The following is a 20,299-nucleotide window of genomic DNA, read 5'->3' on the forward strand; positions in this document are numbered from 1 at the left end:
TCTAATTGATGAAAAAAGTTTGAAGAGTGTGGAAAATGTCAAAACCATTTTCACTGTTGAAACTCTCATTGAGTCCTGAGTTCTGACTCGGTCTCACTGTTTTGTCTGTTTTAGGCGCCCACCACCTGACCTCTCCCCCTTCTCAATCAGAGTCTCTGCTCGCCATGTTTGACCCACTGTCTTCACATGAAGGTAAACTAGTCAAGTGAACTTTTAAAAAATTGAGATGTAATTGACATATAGTATTATATTCGTTTCAAGGGTACAACATAATGATTCAATATTTGTAAATATTGTGAAATGATCATCAAGTGAGCTTTTTGACTCTTGTCTTATCAGAGTCAGAAGTAGGCAACCAAAGCCCATTGTTAATAATGCCTTGGTTAGATCAGTTGTGTTTCAGTTGCAAACTTTTCCCCCTGTGTTCCAGGGGCTTCTGCTGTGGTAAGGCCAAAAGTTCACTATGCCAGGCCTTCGCATCCACCACCAGATCCTCCGATCCTGGAAGGAGCTGTGGGAGGAAATGAGGCCAGGCTGCCAAATTTTGGTTCCCATGGTTTAACTCCAGCCGAAATGGAGGCATTCAAGCAGCGGCATTCTTACCCCGAGAGATTAGTTCGCAGCAGGAGCTCTGACATAGTATCTTCCGTCCGGAGACCCATGAGTGACCCCAGCTGGAACCGCCGCCCAGGGAATGAAGAGCGAGAGCTCCCTCCAGCTGCAGCCATTGGTGCTACCTCTTTGGTGGCTGCACCTCATTCGTCATCTTCATCCCCGAGTAAGGACTCCTCACGAGGAGAGGTATGGGACACAGGCCACGGAGAATTTGCTGATGTGGTCAGCTTTAATGTCTGTCTGCCTAATTCTCTTAATATCTGAAGTTAACATGGATTATATACATCTAGGGTTAAGAATGGACAGTAGTCATCATTAACACTTTAAGCGCCCAGCCTGTTTTGTCTTCCGGACGGAAAGTATAGTGTCAGTCACCGGTGACTGACTGGGCGCTTAACGTGTTAAAGATGATTTGTCAAGTATATCCACAACCTTATCCATAGGAAACCTCTAGTACTTTGTTTTTGTAGTGTTGTATCTTGCATTTTTATGATACTTCTAACTTTTTCCAAATAATTTTATATCAAATTTAATTTAAACCTCTAATTTCTTTCTGAGATGGTTAGCTATTATTTTTTTCAATGAGGCATTATTTTTTATTTTGTTCTTCATCAAAGTTTTAATTTACTTACTTATTCATTATATTGATGGTCCCATGGTTCTCTGTTTTAGTCAGTGGGTTTGTTACTGTCATTATTTTTGTCCCCGATTTGTTCAGTGGGAGCCCCTTCAAGCTGTCAGAGGTTCTTTTGATATGCTGCCATCATTCTTTGAGTATTTCTTTCCTTTTGGCACAAAATGTTATAAGCTTTTATTGTACTGTGTCTGTCCTAGTCCTGGATCAGCCGTTTCTCCAAGGAACCCTTGTTCCTTTTAGTAGAAAATGGTTTTTAGAAACGGAGATCTGGATACTAGGTGTGCTCTTTGCTGTAGGAGTGTTGCTACTCCCAGGACCTCATAGTAGACAAAGCCATGGGGAGAGAGTGTGTGTGAATATACATGTGCATACACACATTCACATGTGTATTTATTTTTATATGTATCTTTCCCTTTATATGTAGAGAACTATGAACGTACACCTATATATTTCATTCTTTTCTAAAAATAATAGTTTATTTCATCTTTCTCCCTTCCCATATTTGTAACTCCCTTCTGCAATAGAAACCCGTTTTCATTATTCTTCATGCATATACTTACTTGATCAATCCTCATGTATGTAGTCAATATCCCATCCCCACTGCTAAACCGTCGCCCACGGATGCCCTCATCTGTCTCCTTGGGTTCTGACACCTCATCTACAAGGATGCCCTTAGAGAAAATATTTTTAGTTCCAGTTTTGTAGGTGAAGAAACAGATATTAAATGATTTGTTTAAGGTACATGATTGACTACTGATACGTGGTCTTAATGATAACTGAACATAACTGATGATCAAAACATGAACTTTGAAGTTGGTCAGAATCTAGGCTTGAGTCCCAGCTGTGCCACACACAGGCTGTATAACTTTGGAGAAGATGAGTAATAACCTTTTTTAGCCTCATATTTCTCATCTACAGAAAGGACTTAATAATAGTATTTATATCCTAAGGCTACTGTGAGGTTTAAATGAGATAACATATATCCTTACACTCAGTGTTTGGCACACAGTACAGACTGGGTTTTATTACTTAACTAGAGGCCCGGTGCACGAAATTCATGCATTTACAGGGGTCCCTCAGCCCGGCCTGTGCCCTCTCACAGTCCAGGAGCCCTGGGGGATGTCCAACTGCTGGCTTAGGCAGTCAGACATCTTTAGCGCTGCTACAGAGGCAGGAGAGGCTTCTGCCACTGCTGCTGCGCTTGCCAGCCATGAGCCCAGCTCAGGGCTTCTGGCTGAGCGGCACTCCCCCTGTGGGAGCGCACTGACCACCAGGGGGCAGCTCCTGCATTGAGCGTCTGCCCCCTGGTGGTCAGTGTGCGTCATAGTGACTGGTTGTTCCACTGTTTGGTCGATTTGCATATTAGCCTTTTATTATATAGGATACTACTGCTACCATCTCTATTACCCTTCTAGACTTGATTTGCATTGCACTTACTCCTAAGACTGTATTAAGTGCCTACTCTGTGCTAGGCTCCATTATAGGCTCTGAGTTGACTCACTGATGAGATAGTGCCTGCCCTCAAGCAGATCCTAGTCTGGTTTAAAGGTATACTTCCATGTTCCCGAAGCTTCCTCTACAGCAATAAGAACAGTTTTGCTTTTAAGACAAACCTGAGGGGTATTTGTATTTCATAGACTAACTGAAATCCTTTTCGTAGTAATTTGCCTGCTGCCCAACTCCAAATAAATCATCAAACTTTTCCTACAGACTGAAGAACGCAAAGATAGCGATGATGAGAAATCAGACAGGAACAGACCTTGGTGGAGAAAGCGTTTTGTTTCTGCCATGCCTAAAGGTAATTTTATAAAATATTAGAATGCCATATTAGCAACCAGAAGCAAAGCCCCGAAATCTCTCTCCGAGCCCGCATCTCAGCTCTTCTCTCCCTAAGGTTTGCTGGGCTTGTTTCCAGCTGTTTTTGCGCAGGTGGATGCTAAGGCAGAGCTTTAGCTTATTCTTTGCAGGAAGTGGTAGTGGTTTCATAAATGGAAGTCATGCAAGCGGTTGTTTAAATATCATGTACCCTGATGTTAGACATGTAGGACTTTTGACATATGTATTGCCAGTAATTATTGCAGGAAAAAAGGGATGCTATCAGTAATTAAACTGAAAATTTGAAATTCATCCTTTACATTCCTGGAATAAATTTAAGTTTTTAATGTTTATGTGCTTTGAGATTGTTTATACCCTGAACATTAGTGTTTATTTTGGAAGGCAGTTGTATAAAATTGTTTGCTTCTTTTGTGAATAGCCTGGCATCATACTAGTAGACATTGAGATTTGAGTTTGCAAAAGTATCTCTTCCTGAAAGGAGAGATCATCCAGGATTGGAGTTAGGGACTTCTTCTGAAGGCCTCTTCTCAGCCCTGCGGCGCTCGGGTGCTGCACCGCCTTCGCCGTACTCCAGCCACTTGAGGACGAGGAGAGCATGGCTCAGAGTTTTGAATGTGTTGTTTCTGAGCGGAGGTTAAGAGGCAGTGGTTTTGATTTAGTCCCAATAGATTCCCGTTAAATCATTCTTCCTGTGGCCAATGACTCTGAACGCTTCTTTAAGAATCTTCAATGCTATTTTAAGAACGATTATCAATTGACACTTGGGATTTCTTAGCTTTTAAACTTTTCACCTTCCTTTCACTTAGAAATGTTGGCACACCAGTTAACTCCAGAATGACTGCTGTCTGCCGAGTAGTGCAGTATGTTGTATGTCACACTACTGACTTTATTTAATTTCCAGCTCCCATACCATTTAGAAAGAAAGAAAAACAAGAAAAAGACAAAGATGATCTGGGGCCTGACAGATTCTCAACACTCACAGGTTTGTAGACCCATGGACTTCCTGGCTCCTTCATTCCCAGAGCACATATTTCATAACACTTTTTCTTGGGTGCCATAAGCGTTGCCTTTTTAGAAGAGTGTGTCTGTGTGTGTACAGTGGGGAGTATGTTCTTCATAGCTCTGTGGTTTCCAGTTGGCGGCCACAGTGAATCTGTGTGCTCTTCCTGTAGACCGCCATCACCATCATCATCCTCATTATCATAACCTCCATTTCTGGTGAGGCCCCTGGTCCTGGGCCTCTAGACACACCCTACAATTCGACATCTTAGTGGGATGATGCCACGTAGTGCCTTTTAGGAAAGTGTGGTGATGGTTTTAGCTCTGTGCATGCCATATCTTTGGATCATTGATTGAATAATTTTCGCTAACGTTGATCATGGAACTCTAAATTTATTTTTATCTGTAGCTCTTGATTATTCAGGATCATAGTGAAATTCTGTTTTACCTAATCATTTCCTTTTTTCATAATAAGGTGTTTGTTCAAACAATATAATAAATTTATAAACTTTACCAATTTTTACAGCTTGAATCAGTTTACCATTGCTCTCTAACCCAAGGAAAATACAACTAGGGGTTGGGTTCTTACCTTATTCAGCATTTGTATTTTTACAGCTTGTTCTTGGCACATTATGATTGAGCACCATGAAAGGAAAGAGTGTGAAAAGTAGTGTTAAGGACTCAGCCTTGAATTTGATAGCTGTGTACTGTAAATTATATACAGGGAAATTCATTTCTCACCTCTTTTTTTCTTATCTTGATTTGACATTACATTCTAAGTTAAAATGAAGAGTTTTATTTAGAAATGGGATAGGTTTCAAAAGAACATCCTCCTCAAAGCTCAGCATAGTACAGGTAGAATCCCATTGTAATGCATGATATTCTAATGTCTAGTTCTGTTAAATTTAGATGTAATTCCTTGGCCTAGCACACATCCCTGCTTTGATGCATGACTTTCCTGGATAAAGGGTTTTGAACAGCAGGCCCTGTGCTTCCAGGCCACCGTCCCTGCTGAGAGCAGTCAAGCCCCTCTTATTCAGTCAGCCAATACTTGTTGAACATCTGACTCATGCTGGACACTGTGCTAAGTGGCGTGGGTAGTAAGTCAATTCACACATGACCCCTGTTCTTCAGGAACCTACTGTCTGAGACACGTTGGAAAGGCTTCTTTTTGGCAAGATACTTGTGTTTCTTGACCATTTTCCTAGTGTTAGGACACCACCAAGTTTGCAGAGTGGAATCTCTTCATGAAATCTCGTGTTTTTACAATGTTGAATTGATAATTTTGGAGAAGTTATAAATTATTTTTTACTTGACTTTGGGCAATATATTTTTCTTGGTTCTTGGTTCTTAAACTGGAAGCTAGGTAGAGTACAATAAAATTTTAAATAAAGTATTTCATTTTCTTTCTGTTCAATTCAAGCCATTTAACTTCTCCACTGGTGCAAAAACTTCTACCCAATCCTAACTAATGACCCATTGGAAATTATTAAATCTATTTTAAAATGCTATGGAAGGAAATTTCTTAACAGTCTGCCCATAATACCACCATGCTAACTATTCTTGTGTTTTTTTTTCATGTTCTCTCCCAGTCTTTTTTGTGTGTTTGTACATGGCTTTTCATGATTTAATCAGATTATGTATGTAACTGTATTCTTTTAACACATGTTAATTCATAAACCCTCTCCCAGTTTCTACTAGACAGTGATTATTTTTAGTAGTTGTTATTGACTCTACGATAATCTATCATCTGATTTTACTGCAGTGTGAACATTCTCTTGCTTTTGGATATTTAAATTGTACCCAACTTTTACTATGAAAATAACTGCTCACAGCTTCATATATGTAGCATTTTTTGTTTGTTTTCATTATTTTCTTTGGATAAAAATTTTAAGAATGGCATTATAGAAATAAAGTCTATAAGCAACATTATGGCTTCACTATAGTTAGCCAAATTCTGTTGTCCCTTTTTCAAAAGTCTCAACAGCACTGAAAACCAATAGCAAAAAGTACTCGCCCTCCACAAAAAGATTTTGTAACAATAAAGATTTTTCAGTTTACATTTTGAAGATCAGATTATGATGCTGATCTGGCATTCAAATGTCATTATAGCAGAAAGATTACATTACTTTGGAAATCCTCTGTTTACTACAATTTTACGGAGACAGAAATAAAAATATTATTTTCATGGAAAAAATAAAGAAGAGCCTATGAGCATAAGTACTTAGCCTCTCTATACCTCGATTTCCTTTTCTGTAAAATGGGGTGATAGTAGTACCTCCCTATGGAGTAATTGTGATGATTGGTTGAGATTGCTCATATAAGGTGCTTAGCACAGTTCCTGGCATGTGGTCAGTGCTCAATAAATGGTAGCTGCTATTAACACACACATATATAAATTCTAGTGACTTTCACGTGATTTTAGACTTTTTTAAAAATGGGATTCTACCAGAATGTGGACATTTATGGTAGCCGCCTGCTTGGCCTAGATCTATCGCAGGAGTTTGCATTTCACTCTGGAACTTTCTGTGTCCCATAGATCTATAGCAGTTCTTTGCTTTGATAACTGTTCATTACCTTGACTACAGGAAAACATTGCAATGTGCTGATTTTGCCGACAGGATGGCAGTCCTGTCAGTAAACAGTGCTGTGCTGTGATTGTGATAAGCTTTTTCTCTGTGCACCCCAGGTACAATTCCAGCACTCCCCAGCAATGTCTAGGTTCTCTGGGAGTGCCTCTGACTCCATTGCATGCACAAAAGTGCTCTGTTCCAGCAGCTGCACTGTCATGGTGAGATCCAGTGAGATAGCATATGAAAATCGGAAGTTTTCAAATCTGGTGTAGAGAGAGAAATCCAGGAAGACTGGAGGAAGGCAATTTTTATTATTACTTAAAAGGCTTTAATTCTCAGTTTGAATACTTCTTTGTTCCTTCAGCATGGAGATGTCTGAGTAAATGAAGTCTGCATATAAAATTGCATTGTGGGAAGTTCTGTTAGCATGAGTTGCTAATACCAATGGTTTGAGTGTAAGCACTTTAGAAACCCATCATCCATTCAGTCCGCACTGAACTTTTTGACACTGTCATGTGGAATTCTGGCGATGATGAGAAAGTGGATTTAATTCTCCCAATTCCGTGCTTTGGCAAGGCTCTCAGACCCAGAAATGGGAGGAGTAGGCAGCTGCATGGTGCCTCTTAACACTGAGATATGTGCTCTTTTTAAGTCTTACCTCCTAATCGGCCTTTGGGATTATGCTCCTGGTGTCGTACTAACATCAGAGTTGGTACAAACCGAAGGGAGCTAATTCTCTCACTCTCCTTTCCCTGCAGATGATCCCAGCCCTAGACTCAGTGCACAAGTTCAGGCCGCTGAGGACATTCTGGACAAATACAGGAACGCCATTAAGCGAACCAGCCCCAGTGAAGGAGCAATGGGCCACTATGACAATGCAGGTGATAACCGTGGTAAAGATTTGAATAGTAACCTTTGTATCACAGTGATAAAGATGATCTGAATTAATAGTGCTACTTTTGAATTGCTGTCTGAAAAATATGATATAATTCTTAAAATAAATGCAGAGGAACCAGAAGTATATAAAGCATAACTTGTACGCTGCTTGTATGTGCACTGGGAGAAGAGACACTAAGGGGGAGTCTGGAGAGAGGTGAACTTAGCACAGCTTTTGTTTTGAAAAGTTTTTAAATAACAGAAATGTTGAAAAAGTAGTACAATGCAGGTCCACATTCCCTCTGCCCAGACTTATCAGTTGTTAACCTTTTCCCACATTTCTCTCTCTCTAGTTTTTCCTAAAGCATTTGAAATTATCTCCTAAGAATAAAGATTTTTTTCCTATACAAGCACAGTATCTTTATTACACTAAGGAACTTTTTATTCCTTTTGATTTTATATATGCATATCTTATCTAAATTGATCCGTTAAAAACATAAAAACAAGTGTGGAACCACAGATCTGTCCTGGCTGCATTTGTGAGTTCACCCCCAACTCAGTCCTAGGCAGAGGGAGAAGCCCTGGGGAGCCATGGCTGGCCAAGGGGTTTGCAGCTGTCTTCTATGGGAGGATTCCGTGTCCATAAAATGAGGGGTTATGTAAAACGATTTTTGAGACCCCTTTTAGTTCTGTGGCTCAGTGATTCCGATTATGGAGTAGTAATATTTTTTAAAAATATGTTTTTATTTATTTTTTTGAGAGAGAGGAAGGGAGAGGGAAAGAGAGAGAAACATAGATATGAGAGAGAAACATCATTTGATTACCTCCTGCACACACCCCTACAGGGGAACTGATCGAACCCAAAACTGGGGCATATGTCCTGACCAGGAATCAAACTGGCAACCTTTTGGTGCATAGGATGACAACCAACTGAGCCACACCAGCCAAGCCCAGATTGTTGTTGTTGTTATTATTATTATTATTACTATTATTATTACTACTATTACTACTAGAGGTTTGGTGTATGAATTCATGCACCAGTGGGGTCCCTCGGCCTGGCCTGTGGGATCAGGCCAAAACCGGCTCTCTGACATCCCCCGAGGGGTCCCAGATTGCTAGAGGGCGCAGGCCAAGCTGAGGGACCCCATTGGTGCACGATTGGGGCTGGGGAGGGACGTGGGAGGTTGGCCAGCTGGGGAGGGACCGCAGGAGGGCTCCAGGGCGTGTCCAGCCTGTCTCACTCAGTCCCGATCTGCTGGACCTTAGCAGCAAGCTAACTTACTGGTTGGAGCATCTGCCCCCTGGTGGTCATAGTGACTGGTCGACTGGTCGATTGTCTGCCCTCTGTGGTCAGTGCACACAATAGCGAGTGGTTGAGCGGCCTTAGCATATCACTAGTATATTATGCTTTGATTGGTTGAATAGCCGACCAGACGACCAGACACTTAGCATATTAGGCTTTTATTATATAGGATTATTATTATTAAATAAAGACTTTCATTGTTTTCAATTAGGATTGGTATAAGAAGTAAAATCATTCTCTTCTCAGAAAGTGGTCTCTTGATATATTATCATTGCTATAAATATCTTGTTGTGTAAAGCACAATGCTAATTTATCACTGAGTTGCTCAGAATAACTTCTGGTGCCAGAACATTTCAGATTAAGCTGCTTATTATCCTTTTGGGGGTGGGCTTTGTTTAGAGGTTATGGGTGACGGGGAAAGTGCACACGATTCTCCTCGAGATGAAGCACTGCAAAACATCTCCGCCGACGACCTCCCAGACTCCGCGAGCCAAGCGGCCCACCCTCAGGACTCGGCCTACTCCTACAGGTATTCCTTCTACAGGATTAAGGACTTCGGGGTTGGACTTTTCATCACCATTACAGTCACTTCAGTCATGTGATTCATTGTGTCACTTAATAAAGGCATAAAGCAGAAAGATAAGAATGAAATGGCTATTTCCTGAGAAGACTTGGCTTCCTGTGTGGATGTCCTATAGCAAAGGCTTGAGTTCAGGGATAAAGGAAAACCTCGTGTGCTCACAGGCACCACATAAGCCATTAAAATGAAACAGGTGGCAGAGCCTCTGCCCATGTAAAGCTCCCAGCCCTGTGAGAAATGCAGGGGGGATGAGGGGGGCGTGGGAGCTGGGATCAGCCATCCCATAGACCTGAGGAGCCCTCAGTTTGTCGTCCTCCTCACTCAGATGTCACAGTCACTAATACACGGCCAGTGTTGTTTCACATTTATTCCCCCCAATTAGTTTAAAGAAGACCCTAATACATCATTTTATTTATAAACATGAAGCTTTGTAATTTTTTTCCTACAGTAAAATTGGAGGGAGTGGCAGACAATTTTTATGTTTCAGCCATGACTTTACCATTATATATTTTATGAGACTGCAGAGTGGGTGAATATTACATTTGGTAGGCTTAATCTGTAAGTTACTCATTTTATAGGAAGCAAGCCAATAGGGAAAGACTCGGAGCTGCCAGGTGGGTGGACAGTGGGGATCCTGCAGGAGGAGCAGACTTGGCCTGTTCGCTGAGGGGTTTCAGTTCCTTTCTTTGGATGGCAGCTTCGGACATTCTGAGAAGCTCTGGTCCATGCCCTGCGGGGTCAGAAAGGGCCACAGCCACCAGCAGAGGAGAGCATGCTGGTGGCATCTCTTGGGGTGAACAGAGAGCTGCACTGCTGGAGGGCAACACCTTACTGCGGGGCGCTCTACCCTCGGTGGTGGCCGGCGCCGCAGTAGTTGGAAGTTGAAAGGAGCAGTTTTTGGCTCCAGCCACAGAGCAGTAAGAAAGGGCTTCCTGCCAGGTTGTGAGCTGTCTAGTGGCAGGATCAACACTTGTCGAGAGCTGTAGTAGACGCATTCTGAGTTTGAGGCGTGTCTCCCAGATACGCCTTTCTGACTCTCATAGCACATCTTGCCCAGAACACTTTTACGTCCTTGCTCCTCGGGTCACTAGAAAGCCTGTTCCTTTAAGTGAGGTGTCAGTAAGTTTAAAATCTCCTTTGATTATGACCACTTACAACATTTGATTCCTGAGATAGCATATTAATTTACATAGCAAATGTTCATAAAATGTGATCCTATCTGGAAATAGAAATTAATGAATTTTCAACTCCTTTTTTCAGAGATGCAAAAAAGAAACTGAGGCTTGCTCTTTGCTCTGCGGACTCTGTTGCTTTCCCAGTGCTAAGCCATTCAACAAGGAATGGTTTACCAGACCACACAGACCCAGAAGGTATGTTTGCTATATGACCATTTATTTTTTCTTGTATTTGAAGGTTGAACCATATGAAATTGCCAGCATTCAACTGTATTTAAGCTTTATAGCAATTCCATATGGTTTAACTTAATAGATTTATATTAGGATCAGTAACGACACTCGATTACTGCTGGTTCATTAAATGTTCAATATTTGAGAGTGGCAGTTCAGCTTAGTTCTACTGACACGTTGCTAAAGCAGAATCAACATCCCAAAGGCTGAGGGATGACATACCCCTTAGGTAAGCACGAGGATTTTCTCAGCAATAACAGAATTCTTGTTTGTTTTTGTTTTGTTTAGAGAATGAAATTGTATGCTTCTTAAAAGTTCAAATAGCCGAAGCAATTAATTTACAAGATAAGAACTTAATGGCTCAACTGCAGGAAACTATGCGTTGTGTGTGCCGCTTTGATAACAGGACTTGCAGGAAACTGCTGGCCTCTATCGCCGAGGACTACAGGTACCATGCAGCTTTCGCTCTAGACCTTGTTTCAGCAGCGAGTATTATCTTCTCGGTCCTTACATGGAAGTGCCTGGCTCTGTCCACTGGACGTAGATTCCTGAGGCACACATTTGGCTGTTTAGTCTGCAGTGTAGTGATGAATGAGCAGCTCTTACAAACAGAAGGACCCTCTTCTTCAGCATTGCACAGAGGAGCTTTAGCAGAGGCGGGGCCTGGGGGAACGAGGGCATCCTTTCCCCTTTGTCGGGGTGAGAGGGAGGACAGCTTCCCTGGACCAGGGAGGCAGGAGCAGGCCCAGGAATGTGCTCCCTTTGTCCCTGGCCAGCCCCTTGCTAACAGTTGAGGAGAAACACGTAATTTAGACGCTTAGGAAGCGAAGAGGGCTTTGAGGCTGAGGGCACGGGTGCTCTAAGATGGTGACATTTAGACTGTCTGCCAATAATTGGTGGCATGTTTAATGACCTAGTGGTATAGTAACCTGTATTTTGTTCTTATTTCAGTTTTCCCTAGCAATCAATTTCCTGTTAGGTGCGAGGCCCTACCAGTGAGTTAGGTAGCTGAGTGCTCAGCCCAGGAGATGCTGTTCTTCACAGACATGCAGCTCTGTTCTCGAGCTGGCGGCATAATTCGTCTTCCAGACTGTTGTCTGCAGCCTGACATGCTAACGTGTAAAATCAAAACCTATGAAGTAATGCTTGTTGGTTTTTTTAAAGAAAAATTAGGACTCTTAGTTTCCAAAGAGAGCGTGCACTGTATATATCTGGTGTCCTGCAAAGCATGTTTCCTTTCAGGAAAAGGGCCCCCTACATTGCTTATCTCACCCGCTGTCGACAAGGACTGCAGACCACGCAGGCTCACCTGGAAAGGCTGCTGCAGAGGGTGCTGCGGGACAAGGAGGTGGCCAATCGATACTTCACCACCGTCTGTGTGAGGTTGCTGCTTGAGAGCAAAGAAAAGAAGATCAGGGAGTTCATCCAAGGTAACTGGACACGTTAAATTGAGCATCTCTTCGGCCACAGCATTGGGAAGATTTGGACATTTTTGTTTTGCTAGTTTGTTTGAATACCTACATGTCTAAGAGCAGCAGTTCCTTAAGTTCCCAGTTATTTTATGGTCTCTTAATAAATAAATTTTATTTTTATTGGTTTGAATATCTATAGTTTATTTAAAAATGGATACAATTGGTAAAGTTTTGGATCCACACAATTTTTTCTCAATTTTTAAACCTAAGCATATAATTTTTATAACACACTCCTTATTCTTAAACTTTTATATCTTACCTTTCTCCTGACTTTAATGATTTGGCCACATATTCTCCTAAAATAAATCATGCCCAGACACTTTTGGCTTTAAGAGCACAGTATCTGCATAACTAGTGATTAAAGTTATTTCTACAATTTCCTTCTTAAAATTATTCAGATAGTGTATGTTTAAAATTATTATTTTGCATTGGAGACTTTCAGAAACTCACAGCAGCTGATGATAAAACTGCTCAGGTAGAAGATTTCCTGCAGTTCCTCTATGGCGCGATGGCCCAGGACGTCATCTGGCAAAATGCGAGCGAGGAGCAGCTTCAGGACGCTCAGCTGGCCATCGAGCGAAGCGTGATGAATCGCATTTTCAAGCTCGCTTTCTACCCCAATCAGGATGGGGACATACTCCGTGACCAGTGAGTGCTGTCGGGTAGTGCCTCTGTTGGACCACGTAGGGGGATGTCAGCTAGCCCATTCGTTAAGGAGCTATACGTAAGAGCGGAATCTAATGGAGAACTGCATGTTGTTACATTGTCCACCCGTCAGGATACAGTAGTGAAAAGAACGCTGTCCCCTGTTTTCGGGGATGTGGGGACTCGGGCTGAAGGGTACACAACATTGGGCTGGCCTTTCTGGAAGGCACTGCTGTTTGCCTGGATTTAGCATTTTTGTTTTTCCTCTTCTGCATTTTCTTTCTTTTTTTTTTTTTTTTAGAATGGATCTCTTGTCCATTTAAAAAAAATTTTTTTTAATTGATTTCAGAGAGGAAAAGAGAGGAAGAGTTAGAAACATCAAAGATGAGAAAGAATCATTGATCGGAGCTGCCTCCTACACATCCCCTACTGGGGATCGAGCCCACAACCTGGGCATGTGCCCTGACCGGGAACGGAACCGGGTCTCTTCGCTCATGGGTCTATGCTAAACCACGGAGCCACACCGGCCGGACCTCCCCTGCATTCTCTTGAGCAGGGGTCCTCAAACTACGGCCCGCGGGCCACATGCGGCCCGCCGAGGACATGTATCCGGCCCGCCAGGTGTTTTTGCCGCTGCTGCCTGTCCTGCTTAGCAGCCGACTCGTCCCAGGCCCGCAGTGCGCATGTGTGGAATGTGCGCCGCACTCTCCAACTCCCCTCCAACGGTCTGAGGGACAGTGAACTGGCCCCCTGTTTAAAAAGTTTGAGGACCCCTGCGAGTCTTGAGCATTGCTTTGCAACCCGTTTCTCCCTCAAGCCCGTTGAGGTGCCCACTGTGCTCCCTAGCTGTAGCAGTGACTGAATGCGCCAGGGACTCTCAAGGGTCCTGTAATAGCATCTCAGGGGGGTCATAGGTGGTTTTTGTAAGTTTTTATTTTTTCATGGAAGTTTTAAGATATTGCATGTATATTTGGGAGCATTCACTTTCCTCTGAATGGTTTAGGATCGTCCCAGCCTGCCTCTCACTCGTTCGTAGTCTCAGAGGCTGTTAGCCCACCCCGAGCCCCTGTCCTTAATACACCAAGTGGGACCTGTTTTCTCTCCAGAGCACCAGTCTTTGGCTTCCAGCGTGGGGTAAGGAATAGGGACATTCCAACTGTGTTGGCTGCAAAGAGCACTTTGAAGCAGGGGGTGCCTGCCTTCTCCTCCCCGGCATCTCTGCAGGTGTTACAGAGGGAGAGCTCACGTCCTCTGGAAAGAACACCAGCAGTGGGAATGCTGGTTTAATTAAACCTTCGCCTGTTTAAGCCGAATTACTCTCCCCTGTGAAATGAGAGATTGTGTGTTGAGTCCCTTCTCCATCTAAGCATCGTTGGCTTCTGGCTTTTGATCCTCTCATGACAGCCTGTTTGCTAGTTAGTGTAGCCTGGTTGCTAATTAGTGTGTCAGGCAGTTTGTGGGCTGAACGCTCCTCTCTTCCTTGAATGCTGTCTAGTCTGGGCAAGAAGGACTTCTGACTGCATCTCCTCACTCACTCAGCATTTCTGAGCAGATCCTGTTAAAAATGTGACTTTTTAACAAGACAATACCTACAGCTAAGATAGGGTCTCAACGGTAGTTGTAATCTATATCTAGAACTAAGTCTAAAACAGTTCAAATGTTTTAAAGAATCACTGTGTGCCTTACTTTCTGACATGTATTTACATATTTGTTTTGCGGGGTTTCCAGGGTTCTTCATGAACATATCCAGAGATTGTCGAAAGTGGTGACTGCCAACCACAGAGCGCTTCAGATCCCGGAGGTAACGCAGGGTTACAGCACGGGAGGCGTTGGCAATTAGATCTGCACTCTGTACCGTGTGCATGTTGCCAGTTTTTCAAGGAAACACAATATAATAAAATATGTAACACTGTTTGCGTTAGAGGAACTTCAGTCTAACTGAAGTTCTTGAAGATCCTCTGGGGATTAAAATTCCTGGCGAGGAAGGGACCTGGGTGGAGGAGAGGGCGAGCCAGGCCTCCGGGCTGCAGAAACCGCTGCTCCGGGGGATTAGTTGCACCTGAATATGACGCCAACTTACCTTTTAGTTATTGGTGATAGAGTTTTTACCTGCCATACATACAGTTCTTACAAAACAAGGAAATTTCATGTATGTGAGCTTTCTGGTTGTTTCATGAAAATCTCCACTAATGGAGCATTGATTAGCATAAAATTTTTAATTGTCTTTGATTTGTTTGAATCCTTGTATTTCTAAAACTACTGCAGCAAAGACACATTAATTTATAAATTGCTTTCTTTTAAAAGTAGCTTGTTTGTGCTTTTGGAATCAGCTGCTACAGTAGAGAAGCTCCATCCTAGCTATTTAAGAAAGATGGAAATTGTATGAATTCTAGGTTCTGTGTTACTGGATGCCATTTCCTCCACGAGAGAATATCTAAGTTTTTTTTACTTTAAAATGCAAAGCAAATTATTTAAAAATTAAGCTTCAATCTTCAGTGGAAGGTGAAGGAACTGATCTTGTTTTACCGAAGAAGGGGAAAGGCAGCACGCGCCCCCTGCCTCCTGCCCGGCGGGTGCTGTGGCGGGTGCCGTGGCGGGTGCTGTGGCGGGTGCCGTGGCGGGTGCTGTGGAGGGTGCCGTGGCGGGTGCTGTGGTCGCTGTCTGTGGTCGCGGGCAGATGAAAGACCTGCCTGCCTGTCTGTGGTCTCCCTTAGGTTTATCTTCGGGAGGCGCCGTGGCCATCTGCGCAGTCAGAGATCAGAACCATCAGCGCTTACAAGACCCCGCGGGACAAGGTGCAGTGCATCCTGAGGATGTGCTCCACCATCATGAACCTGCTGAGCCTGGCCAACGAGGACTCTGTCCCCGGGGCGGACGACTTCGTCCCTGTGCTGGTGTTTGTGCTGATAAAGGTGGGCCCTCCCCACTGGTGGTGAGACGGGTTCCTCTGGCATCGAGCACGTTGGGGCACGCGTGTCCCAGGGTGTTAGACACGTGGCTCTTCCCAGGCCTCGAGCTCTGTGTGTCCAGAAAGAAAGTGTCTAGCGTCAGGGGTTGTTCTGTCCAGAAGTCAGGGTTTTCAGGAGAAAGGGCGGGAGGATCAGATTCCTAGAAGAGCGTTTTGAAGCAGGGCCCAAAGTCCTTGGTTGGGGCTCAGTGTATAACTACGAGTGAAAGAAAAATTGTGCTTTTACATCTCCTTTCACCCTGGTTCTTCATAGTACTTGTCACATAAACTACTAAATTTGCCAATCATCTCTCTCCTCCTTTGGCCTCTTATTTTGTAATTGTACCATATTATTTCAAAAAGCCCTGCCAGCCCCAGCTAGTGTGGCTCAGTGGATAGAGCATCAGCCTGTGGACTGAAGGGTCCCGGCTTTGATTCCAGGCAAGGGCACATACCTCAGGTGCAAGCTTTATCCTTGGCCGGCATGTGGGTCAACCAAGCAATGTGTCTCTCTCACATTGATGTTTCTCTCTGTCTCTCTCCCTCTCCCACTTTCTCTAAAAATCAATGGAAAAATATCCTCAGGTGAGGATTAACAACAACCAAAAACCCTGACATATTTTGTCCTTAAAATGGAAATTTCATCATCTAAACGATAACATTGAATAGTTATTTTGAACGTTTTGGGGGAACCATGTGGTTTGGGTGCATCACTCATGTGTTCCAGTCAGCTTGCCCATCTGTTGATGTCTAAGGTATGCCTGGCACCTCTCTCACGCATTCTTAATGCGTCCAGTATTTCTGCAGCCTCAGCTCCGAGTCAGAAACCCCAGGGTCAGCGTGTGTGGCCTTCCTAACCCTCCCGTGGGCCCTGCTCTTCCCTGTTCCGCTGTGACTACCGGTGTCAGCTGGCTTTAAGGAACAGGCCTTGGCTCATTTCCTAACCGCCTCACACCCCTGGGTCCTTTCTCGCCATGTGAAGGTGGAAAGCAGGTGTCCTGTGTTACCTCTTGCAGCAGGGGGCTTGTTATCTTTTTAGTGTTTTCTTTCTCAGCTGCTTCTACCTGCACTTACCACCCAGCTATCACTCAGTTTGCCTGCAGCGTTTATTTCCCTCCGAACACTCTGGAAGCCTGGGATACTGAGTAGGTCCACTGGTGGTTCAGCCTCCTCAGGGGCCAGTGGGGCTCAGTGACCTGCAAGCAAGAAAGCTCTGGGCAGTTCAGCTCGGATTAGGACCCACTCGCCCCTGCAGTGCGCTGTTGCTGCTCACAGTGGCGAGGCTTCACAGAATAGTTCCAGAAAGGGAACTCGGGGTTGCTTTCAGAAGGACTGGTGTCTCTTTCAGAGACAAACACTTGAGAATATTAAAAGATTTTTGCAGAGCTGTACGTCTGACCAGTTGACTCTATTATTTCTCATTTCTCTAGGCAAACCCACCCTGTTTGCTGTCCACTGTCCAGTATATCAGTAGCTTCTATGCCAGCTGTCTGTCCGGAGAGGAGTCCTACTGGTGGATGCAGTTCACAGCAGCGGTGGAATTCATTAAAACTATCGATGACCGAAAGTGACCAGGACCCAGGCCAGCCAGGCAGCAGACTGTTCGGCCGGCAGACCGACCTCTGGGAAAACGTGCCAGCTGCTCTGCGGGCGGGAGCTTGTTTTGTATGATATTGTACAGCATCCAGACATTTTAAAACGATCTTTACTAAACAGGTTAATGCGCTAACAAGCAGGTTCTCTTTCCTTCCGCTCTTCCTTTCTGAATTGCATAGTGTCCTTTCTTGTCCCCGGGTAGAGAATAGTACTGCAAAAAGGGACCACGTTTTTCAGGTATTTGAAATACTAAGACCTCCTAGGAACAAAGCAGAACCTCCTAGAACATTTTTAGATCTCCGTTCCCGGATACTCATGTTTTCCTTTTATTGAACAAAAAAGAACATACACGCCTTTCAGGATGCTGTGTGACCCTCTAGGGGTCCAGTGGAGGGAATGGGCGCTGCCCTGAGGATTAAAGGTGACATCGTGGCATTATCTATAAATACACTCACCTACATTGAAAGCTAAGAAGGAAATGTAAATATAATATATATTTATATTTGATGTAATATGGACATCTTCAGATTCTAATAAACAAGGAATATTGCTGATAGTAGATTGTGATGTACCCTCTTGTGAAATGGTTTCCTTGACAAAACTTAAGCTGAGCTTAAAATCAGAAAACAAAAAATATGCAGAAATATTTATTAAAGTGTAATACAGTTTATTGAACTTCCTAGGTGTGGGGTTTGATGCCCAGGGCTGCCTTTGGTGAGAGGTATCCGTCATGAGTACGTCACCCAGACATTTCTCCCTGCACATGTCCGAGCTCAGGAGGAGAGATCTCTAACCGCCATACACTGCATCCAAAGGAGCAGTTGTGGCTAATACTTCACTGTGGTACTTCTCATCTGAAATATGAAACATAGCATAGAAACCCCCAATGGAACTCCTTACCACCCTTTCATTGCCATATATTTTTGATGATTCACATTGAATGCACAGACCAGGAATTCAATGAATGTCATTTTTTAAAACAACTAATTTGTATTGTCTGCTCTAGTGATCCAAGCTTTATTAGTGATAAGCTATTTTAATCAACCATACAATTCTTACAGAAATAATCTATTTTGGCTGGTTTCTGTGCCTTTATTCCCTCTTCTGAAGAAAAATATGTGTTTTGAGATTTTGTTTTGATTGTATATTGATAATTAATCAGGAGTTGGTTTTGGTGTCTGAGAAATTGGCCAAGGAGGCACATCAAAGCTTTAAGCACAATTCTTGTAGCTGGTCACCACCGACTGGCTTCACTTTGTACGTTTCTAATCACGTTTAGCTTCTTTTATAACAAACTCGGTCCCATACCTTGAGCTCGTTACTGACAGTGCTTCCAGGCGTTTTGGAGCCGATGGATACAGAGGTTGTCTTCTCCCTCCCTCCCAGATCTCCGAAGGAAGCTGGGTTTTCTTTATGTCTCCGCCTCTTCTCATTCATTTATTTTAAAACACCAAATAACAAGTTGCATAGGAGTGTGGGATGTGGTTTCTGCCTTTTGGGGAGAGCTCAGAATTAAACCAGTACTACAACGTGTCCTCTGGAGTGTTAGGTCGTGTGCTTCCTGGGCTGTGATGCTCAAACTTGCCCAGGAACGAGAAGTCAAATCCCATCGTAAATACTTTACAAGACAGACTGTCAAACACAATTTCTAAGACCTAGAGGGAGTCCATTTTCTTCAGCATTTGATTCAATAAATGTTAAGTCAACAGAAAACTTGGAATAGTTGAACATCATTGTTACGGGATTTAACTCAGCAGTCAATGAGAGACTTTCCCTCCGTGGTTGCTAAATCTGTTCCATGTTATCACCATGGAAATAAACATGAAGATGTGGACACTGTGCAGGGCTCTTTTCTGTGGAGCAGAAGGTGTTGAGTTTGGGGTGCAGGGCTACTCTGAGGCAGGAGAGGGGCCTCTAAGGGCGTCGTATTTTGTGTTCAGGTCCTGCTTCTGGAGAAAGTTAAGAAATGGAAACACAGATTGAAGATCGTCTTGTAAAATTCTCCTTTTTAAACCTGGTAAACACTCCGCTCCAGGTCAAATCGCAGTCACAATGATTGCTTTCTCTTTCTTTTACAAACCTGCTTAGGAAAGCCTTTTTTATACAGGCAATTACATCGCCGCGGTGAGAGGAGGAGGCTTTGTGAGGGACTGACACTAGATACGATGCGTGGCTTTTCCTGGAAGCCGTTGTATAACGAGGACTTTCAGTGGACGTGTATTTGAGGTGCATGAGCAATAGGACAAACGCACCGCCCCACCCCGGCCCCAACAGCACGGAGCCCAGCTCTTGCCATCAGAATCCTGCCAACTGCGAGTGTCTGACCGGTTCCCTGTTGCCTGCCCTGGGAATTCCGGTTTGGGCCAAGTGGGTGTTTTAAATGAGGGGGCATTTAAGAACTTTCTCTGATGTGGGTGGGAGTGGTGAGGAAAGTAGGACCCTCTCAGAATTGAGTGGATGGCAGAGGCGTGATCCGATGTGGAGTCAGCGTCCTCCGCCTGCCTCGCCATCCTGCTTTGCTTCTTTTTTTAAACTATATTTTTATTGATTTTAGAGAGGAAGGGAGAGGGGAGAGAGAGATAGAAACATCAATGATGAGAGAGAATCATTGGCTGGCTGCCTGAAACCCTGGCATGTGCCCTTGACCAGAATCGAACGCAGGACCCTTCAGTCTGCAGGCTGATGCGCTATCCACTGAGCCAAACCAGCCAGGGCTGCTTTACTTCTTCAAGGAGAAGCATTTGCCCTCCTTCGGTCCTTTTACGTCTGGTGGGCTTATTCTGTATGCGGTAGCCATACTTTAGAGGGAAATGG

The 20,299-nt window shown here is 43.7% G+C and overlaps 1 protein-coding gene across 4 annotated transcripts in view; it reads left to right on the forward strand.

The window, feature by feature from the left end:
• Nucleotides 1-19,317, forward strand: part of GAPVD1 (GTPase activating protein and VPS9 domains 1) — a 57,362-nt gene extending 38,045 nt beyond the window's left edge. For 2 of the 4 annotated variants that reach the window (XM_054726906.1, XM_028130845.2), the window contains 13 exons: nt 115-192; nt 431-801; nt 2,963-3,050; nt 3,990-4,070; nt 7,419-7,553; nt 9,239-9,368; nt 10,680-10,789; nt 11,114-11,273; nt 12,068-12,255; nt 12,732-12,945; nt 14,671-14,743; nt 15,657-15,854; nt 17,320-19,317. In XM_054726906.1, coding sequence (XP_054582881.1) covers nt 115-192; nt 431-801; nt 2,963-3,050; nt 3,990-4,070; nt 7,419-7,553; nt 9,239-9,368; nt 10,680-10,789; nt 11,114-11,273; nt 12,068-12,255; nt 12,732-12,945; nt 14,671-14,743; nt 15,657-15,854; nt 17,320-17,460 — 1,967 coding nt within the window. In that variant the 3' untranslated portion in view covers nt 17,461-19,317. The remainder of the gene's footprint in view (nt 1-114; nt 193-430; nt 802-2,962; nt 3,051-3,989; nt 4,071-7,418; nt 7,554-9,238; nt 9,369-10,679; nt 10,790-11,113; nt 11,274-12,067; nt 12,256-12,731; nt 12,946-14,670; nt 14,744-15,656; nt 15,855-17,319) is intronic. The other 2 variants (XM_008155296.2, XM_008155298.2) reach the window with 2 other exon arrangements.
• Nucleotides 19,318-20,299: the final 982 nt, after the last annotated feature.

The sequence above is a fragment of the Eptesicus fuscus genome, chromosome 15 (genome assembly GCF_027574615.1).
Source record: "Eptesicus fuscus isolate TK198812 chromosome 15, DD_ASM_mEF_20220401, whole genome shotgun sequence".
Taxonomy (NCBI): domain Eukaryota; kingdom Metazoa; phylum Chordata; class Mammalia; order Chiroptera; family Vespertilionidae; genus Eptesicus; species Eptesicus fuscus.